General features: G+C 36.7%; 1 protein-coding gene across 1 annotated transcript; it reads left to right on the top strand.

Moving 5' to 3' along the window:
- Positions 1-5,702, top strand: LOC121406310. Its single transcript, XM_041597322.1, has 3 exons — positions 1-445; positions 1,081-1,224; positions 4,770-5,702. The coding sequence occupies exons 1-3, from the start codon at positions 1-3 to the stop codon at positions 5,036-5,038; spliced, it is 858 nt and encodes a 285-aa protein (XP_041453256.1). The 3' UTR covers positions 5,039-5,702.
- Positions 5,703-6,908: the final 1,206 nt, after the last annotated feature.

The following is a 6,908-nucleotide window of genomic DNA, read 5'->3' on the forward strand; positions in this document are numbered from 1 at the left end:
ATGAGGTACCGAGTTACGGTGACCGTATCATCGGCCATTCAGCATGTTCATGATGTTCAAGCAGTTGAAATCAATCACATTAATGAAAACGGTGTACTATCTTCTTGTCTTGTATGGCCTAAAGGTTATTCGGTACAGCCATGCCCAAGCCTGAATTGGAACCACACCTTTCTTGCCAAAGCGTACTATATCGTTCAAGAGCAGCTCAGATACACAGACCAGGTGAACGACATATGTGGTCCTTTGGGAACTGAGCTACTTGTCATTGACTCCCTCGAAGAAAATGACTTCATCGTTGAGAAGCTGAAGGCCTATGAACCCAGTGGCGAGTCCAAGGTCTTCCTAGGGTGTCCTGGACATCAGCCAACGCCGCCGAGAAACTTCAGTTGCAGGGGGAGTGATGCTACGTACCAAGAGTCGACCTCAGCAAGCATGGGATTCTGGAGTAAGAATTTGGAATTTGCATTGTCCATGACCAGACTCAGACTAGTTCCTTGTGTATGAAAACCACGGGTGCCAAATAGGGGGCTTGGCGTCCATAGTCCCCAAAAGATTTTCAAGAGAGAATGGGAGTGGAAAAAGACTAAACTATTATACTCTTTCTAATTACTTGATATAGCTTTTCGTACGTTCTGAATGACTTTACGGACGAATGGTGATCCTATCTTGCGCTAAATGATATATACCCGACTAACATTTAGGACCTCAGAACATAGTCCAGTCCTGCGTTTTGTAGTTCTTAATTTTCGATAAGCTTTATGTCACACCCATGCACCCAGTCGGACATCTTTTGTCCAACATGTTACACCTGTCATCTTTCCTTGAATCTGATTGGCTCAGGAGCACCATTACTACGGTAACTGTCGGAAAATGGAACTTGTAGGATAAAACGTCTGACAAGTCCTTTCATGAAAATGCTCCCAGAACTCCAAATATTGGTACTTACGTTGTTTTTTTTTTGGCCTATGTCTTAATCCAGTTTTCTTTCAATTTTTAGTCATCACTTTTATGTCCTCTATTTGTATTGTTTTATCTTTATTTTCCTTTCATTTCATTTAATGCATGGCATTATTGTTCTAGACTGGCGAGGCGGGAAACCAGAGGCAGTCCCCGGCAAGTGTATTCGTTTGAACACAGAAGATGATGGCGCTTGGGTTGTGTCAGGCTGTGGTCCTTTATCAAACTTTGTTATCTGTCAGTGTCAACGAGGCATACCATCGGGCAGTAAGTGTTCCTTGGTTCTTATGTAGTGACGAACTATACATTTTCTATCATTTTTACATTATACTGTAGATGTGGATTAATTAGATTGAATATTTGAGGAATTACCATTGGAATTGAACCGTAACGAGGTATTTATGAATTAATGGAAATAATTGCTGTAGGAGGAGCTAACGAAATTGTAGATTTCCTCGATTCACCACGGTTATATTTTGTTCACTTCCGCAGAATCATCAATTGTTATTTTTTTGTTTTAGAATGGAACTAATTTTTGTTAGAGAAATGCACGAACACCAATGTTAGTTATTGTTGGTGACGCGTCGGGCAACACGCTATACGTTCATTGGCATATCAGTAATAGCAGCCGACCGATGTTCTGGGCTCTTTCGTACGTTCGTGTTGTCATAGCCAAGTTTAATTCGAACGTTTTTAAAATGGACACGCTAAAGTTGCTTTAATGGACGCCATGTTTAGGGGCGTGACTTTACAATGGAGCTGACTTAGCCTATGCACCACGGGGATTGCTATTTATCAATAAAACAAAAAACTTTAACGCTAGACACCGTCTCTTCACGACTCATTTGGTGGCTTAAAAAAGGGGTGTCGATATAGCGACACCAAACATACAATGACGGATCCATGCAGGGAGAGATAGCTTGAAGATTCGCTCATGAGCATCCCCAACCTTGAAACCGAGATATTTTATTTTAGTAATTAATAAATAAATAATAATAATGTAGGATTTCTATATCGCACAACCCCCCCCCTTGTTATGTGCTCAAGGCGCTTATACAGTGCGTATCAAAAAAAAGTTTACACTTTGAAAAAATCCTGTAAAATTACACATTTCTAATATTCTGAAGATTTTTCCACATTTTAACATTAGTACAGATCCATTAAAGCAAATGACGATATAACTGTCGAAAAATATTTCCGCTTGAGTGAGCACCACTTACTTTTGAAAAGTTAGTGAAAATTGATTTGCGCAGAGCTTTGAAATAGTTATGCGAATAAAAGTAGAACTTAAACATGAAGAAAAAGTGGAATTCAGCTACTAAAATTGATTTAAAGGTATCTTTTCACCTTTTTTACTTGTTTCGTTGCCCACAAACACTTCAAAGTGTGCATTGCGCCCCACCCCACTCCCCCACACACCGAGGCCATCGTGACGATATTTGCTTTACACTGAGCTGTGATTTACATGGAATGGCTTAGGCTTTATTTCATTTTGTTAATCAGTATCTAGCTTGGAAAATGTGTGGAGAAACAAGTATTAAATGAAAAATGAAACGTAAACCCACTTTAAATGATAAAAACTTCGTGAAAAAATGCTGGAGATGTCTGATATAAACTTTTGTTCAGATTCAGTTATGTCCTCAGATCCAGCTTGCACAAAAATGGTAAAGGTTGTGCTTACTAAGTGTTGAAATTTCAATTTGGGTGGCAAAATTGTTACAGAATGCTTGAATGAGTCCGTTTTATTTCAATTGACTAAAAGTGCAAGGGAAATGTATGAGAAATGTTTCGCAGGGCAAGTTTGATTTCGCCCTTCCCCCTTGACACAGCGTGAAAATGAGCATTTCTGCGCAAACAGATTTCTGCGAGCTTTACAAAAATGGACAGCGCTCACTCAAGTGTAACATTCTGACAAAACTTTTACTTTCATTGGATAGATAAGACCCAAACCCAAAATTATATCTGAAAAATATACCCACATGTTGTATATTTTTTCATTCCCAGGGCTTTTTCAAAGTGTAAACTTTTTTTTGATACGCACTGTATATTAACCCCGCTAAGCTTGCCTTCCGATTCCTGAACACATGCATGTAGTACCTATTCTTGCACATGTTGCAGTAAACAATGATGCCGTCAAATACTATTCAAATTAAAGTTGATAATTTTCACCATAAGTTAAGTCGGTGTATTTCCATCAATCTAATCTAATAAAATTGTATGAAATGATAACACGGACGATGGCCAAAACAGATGAACGGTGTATCATTGCTTTGGAAAGAGAAAGGAAATATGTTCTCCCAAATACTTTGATATCATCTTTATATTATGTCTTCATGCAGGGGTAATCAGGTATTCGTTGTAGTATAATGTAGATTTTGATTTGCGCCAAATTAGGGCATGACTGCCATAAATGAACCCCAGATGCCAATGATGTCGTAATTTTAGTAAACATATTTACAAATCCCTTTTCAATGAAATCTACTTGATAATTGATTCTAATGAGTGTTTGCTAAACAATTATAATGTAAATTATTGTAAAAGTTATACGTTTCTTTTGATCCGACGACTCCTGGAGCTCTCAATAATGCATTGGTTAAACTCCAGAATTGTATATCAGATATAAGACAGTGGATGATAGTGAATAAACTAAAACTAAATGACAATAAAACTGAATTTTTTTGCGGCCTCTGCTTATAACTTGCGCAATCTTCCAAATGTCCAACTTGATGTTGATGGTACACTCATTAGACCATCAGAAAAAATACGAAACCTTGGTGTCATATTTGATTCCCGCATGTCAATGTCGTACCATATCTCTCATATCTGTAGCACAGTCACTTTTTATTAAAGGAACATTTCTAGAATCAGAAGGTTTATTGACCAGTCTGCCTGTCACAATGCTGTTCGTTCATTGGTTCTGTCTCGTATTGATTATTGCAATTTGCTCCTTTCTACAATTCCCTCTAATCAATTAGTGCATGTTCAACGACTACAAAATTGGGCAGCACGATTAATTTTACAGGTTTCCCGTGATCATCCTTCCTAACCACTCTATAATTCTATTCACTGGCTTACTTTTAAACAGAGAATTACGTTCAAATTACTCTTGATTGTCTACAAAACACTGAATAAACAGGCTCCACAGTATTTAAGTAACTGCTTGAATCTGTATACACCAACTAGAGCTCTTATTAGATCGGCCAGTGATCACCTTCGCCTCACATATTCATTAACTCGTACATTAGCTGGTGACAGAACTTTTACAGTGTCGGCTTCAAAATCCTGGAACGACCTGCCACTAATAATTAGACAGTCTCCATCATTAGCAATCTTCAAAAAGTCATTAAAAACTCATCTTTTTCATACTTTGCAGTTTTTAAAATATTACATCTTATTAATTCATTGTAAGCGCTTTGGGCCTAATGGTAGAAGCGCAGTACAAATGATAAGTAATAATAATTATAAAAAGAGAGTTGAAATTTTGATATTTTAACGCAACCCATGTAGGATTATGACATCATTGACAGCTGGATTCATTTATTGCAGTCGTGTCGTACTTTGACGCAAATCAAAATTAACATCATTGCAAACAGTGTCCCCTGATCATTCAAACGTTAACAGATACCACATAAAATGATATCTAATTAATTTGGAGAACAAACTCTCCCAGGCCATATATAATAATTGTGTGTTTATGACATATTTTTTCCTTAAATTGGGGATTTGTGGGATGTCATTTTTTCTGACTAACACAGTATGTATGATAATGTAATTTTGTATTATTCATCTTTTCCCCTCATTTATCCACCCAGCTCTGGTGTCAACCCGATTCAATCAAATCACTTTTGGAAGCAAAAACTGTCTCCAAGGAGACAGGATAATGAGAGTGGTGTCCGTTCACAGCTTCATTGAATGTGTAATGGAATGTCAGTCTGATGTGAGTTGCTCCTCGTTCAACCTGATTGGCCAAAATGGGATAACCACGCATTTATGTCAACTTAGCGTGTATCACTCAAGTATTGTGGACCTGGCGAATTTCATTGTCGACGAAACCTGCAAATATTATGAATTAATGCGCTAAATTTAGTCTTTAACATACATAGAGGAAAGCTAGAATTTTCTGTCTATGGTTTGCATAGGACTCGTGTATGTAAACGGATCTTGTGCATAAATGTCTCTTTTTCATCTGTCATAAACATGTACCCCCCCAAAAAAAAAAAAATTAACTTCACGTAGTAACGCAAGTCTTATTTCAGTATTGAATGTTTGAACTATATTCCGCTGATAGATTGACAGATGAAGTGGTATATTTGATATGTGTGTAGGTGCAGTACAGCATCCCTAAACATGAGAGACAAATTAAGGGTAGTTATTTGTGGAGTGTGAAAACATTGCGACAAAATGTGACTTGGTTTTTAGTTTGGAGTTGATCTGTTGTCTACTCTACGGGCAACGACCATGCCGCCTGTGTTCTGTCAATTTTTTTTTTTTTTTGGGGGGGGTGTTAGATTGCCCCCACGGGTAACTACTTCCCCATTTCATGTACATTTAAAATTATCCATTTTGTTTAGTTCATGTTAGTAAATATCATTTTGTTATTGTCACTTTAACGACAAGCGCTTTCTTTGGAGTATGAGATAAAATTTATATTTATGTATATTTTTTTACATTTTTTTTCTATTTTTTTAGGGGCGGCAATCACCTACGTTTTTTGCCCTTCACCAATAATAGAATCGATGATACGCCCCTCTCAATGTTTATATTTCTTAAACTTATCCCACTGTCCATGATCTCCGTGTCTTACTAATTGGATATTTTAGTCCTAATTACCATTAATTATGAAGGTTACATATTTTGTGCCATGATTCGTCCCCTTTTCCCCATGCGTGTTTCATTTGTTTTCTTTCACAAACACACACGTTAACATGACTATTGTATTTACTGGCGGATCCAGGGGGGGGGCACAGCTGGCCAGTGTCCTCCCCCTTTTGAGAGGCACAATTAAAATTTGCAATGTAATATGCCGTTCTAACACAAGTCTGCCCCCCCCCCCCTGAAAGAGATGATCTTTTCTCTGTGCTTGTTCTTTTTTTTTCGTGGATGAAATGTCCTTAAATTAGAGGTGAAAACTTTTTTGGGGGGTTGTCAATTTTTCCTGGAGAAAATGTGCCCTCTTTTTTTAATAAATCCTGGATCTGCCTCTTATTGTAATTTGTTTGATAGGAGCGCATCCTCCGCCCATTGCCATAGCAACGACTGTCTGAGGATACGCATGAAGACGTAGGCAACGTCGAAAATTTGAGGCTTTTAATAAATATTTGATTGGCAAAAAAACAGTAATTGGATTTGTTGTGTTATCACTTAAGCCAATACGTGAAACTATAAGACGTTTTGAAAAAGGAGAAATGTACAATGTATATACACGTATATCCATACACTGCACATTAAACTCACTGAAAATGAGTGGATGAACTATGATAAGGGTAAAAAAATCTGTAACCTGGCTTTCATAAACTCTAATGAATAATAAAAAAGAGAGAAGTATAGTCTTTGTTTTCTATCTAGTTTTTTTAATGAGTAGTTTTTATTGACAACTTCAATTCATATACAAAATAAAATATGAATATACATGTATAACAAATAGAACTTTGTTGTCTTTACAAATACCTTGACAACTCATAAACTGAAAATCCTTTTTTTCATGAATGTTACAATAAAACAAAATGTCAGACATCTTCAATACATAATTATAAATTACATTGATGATAATTATATGCATCAAGAGGAAAAACTTCTACAGTAAATTCATAATATTGAATTTTCTTTTCAGTGTCAAATAAAAAAAAAAATCATTGATAAAACCTAAACGAATTGAAGCCATCAGCATATATTCTTTTAAAACCCATCACCTCGGCCTCTTCACCCAAGCAAATTCAAACTCAACTACAAAA

This window comes from Lytechinus variegatus, chromosome 19 (assembly GCF_018143015.1).
Source record: "Lytechinus variegatus isolate NC3 chromosome 19, Lvar_3.0, whole genome shotgun sequence".
Classification (NCBI taxonomy): domain Eukaryota; kingdom Metazoa; phylum Echinodermata; class Echinoidea; order Temnopleuroida; family Toxopneustidae; genus Lytechinus; species Lytechinus variegatus.

Coding starts and splice junctions, on each gene's coding strand:
- LOC121406310 (XM_041597322.1), top strand. CDS start 1: ATGAGGTACCGAGTTACGGTGACCGTATCATCGGCCATTCAGCATGTT. Junction 446..1,080: donor AGCAAGCATGGGATTCTGGA/GTAAGAATTTGG, acceptor TTATTGTTCTAG/ACTGGCGAGGCGGGAAACCA. Junction 1,225..4,769: donor ACGAGGCATACCATCGGGCA/GTAAGTGTTCCT, acceptor TTATCCACCCAG/CTCTGGTGTCAACCCGATTC.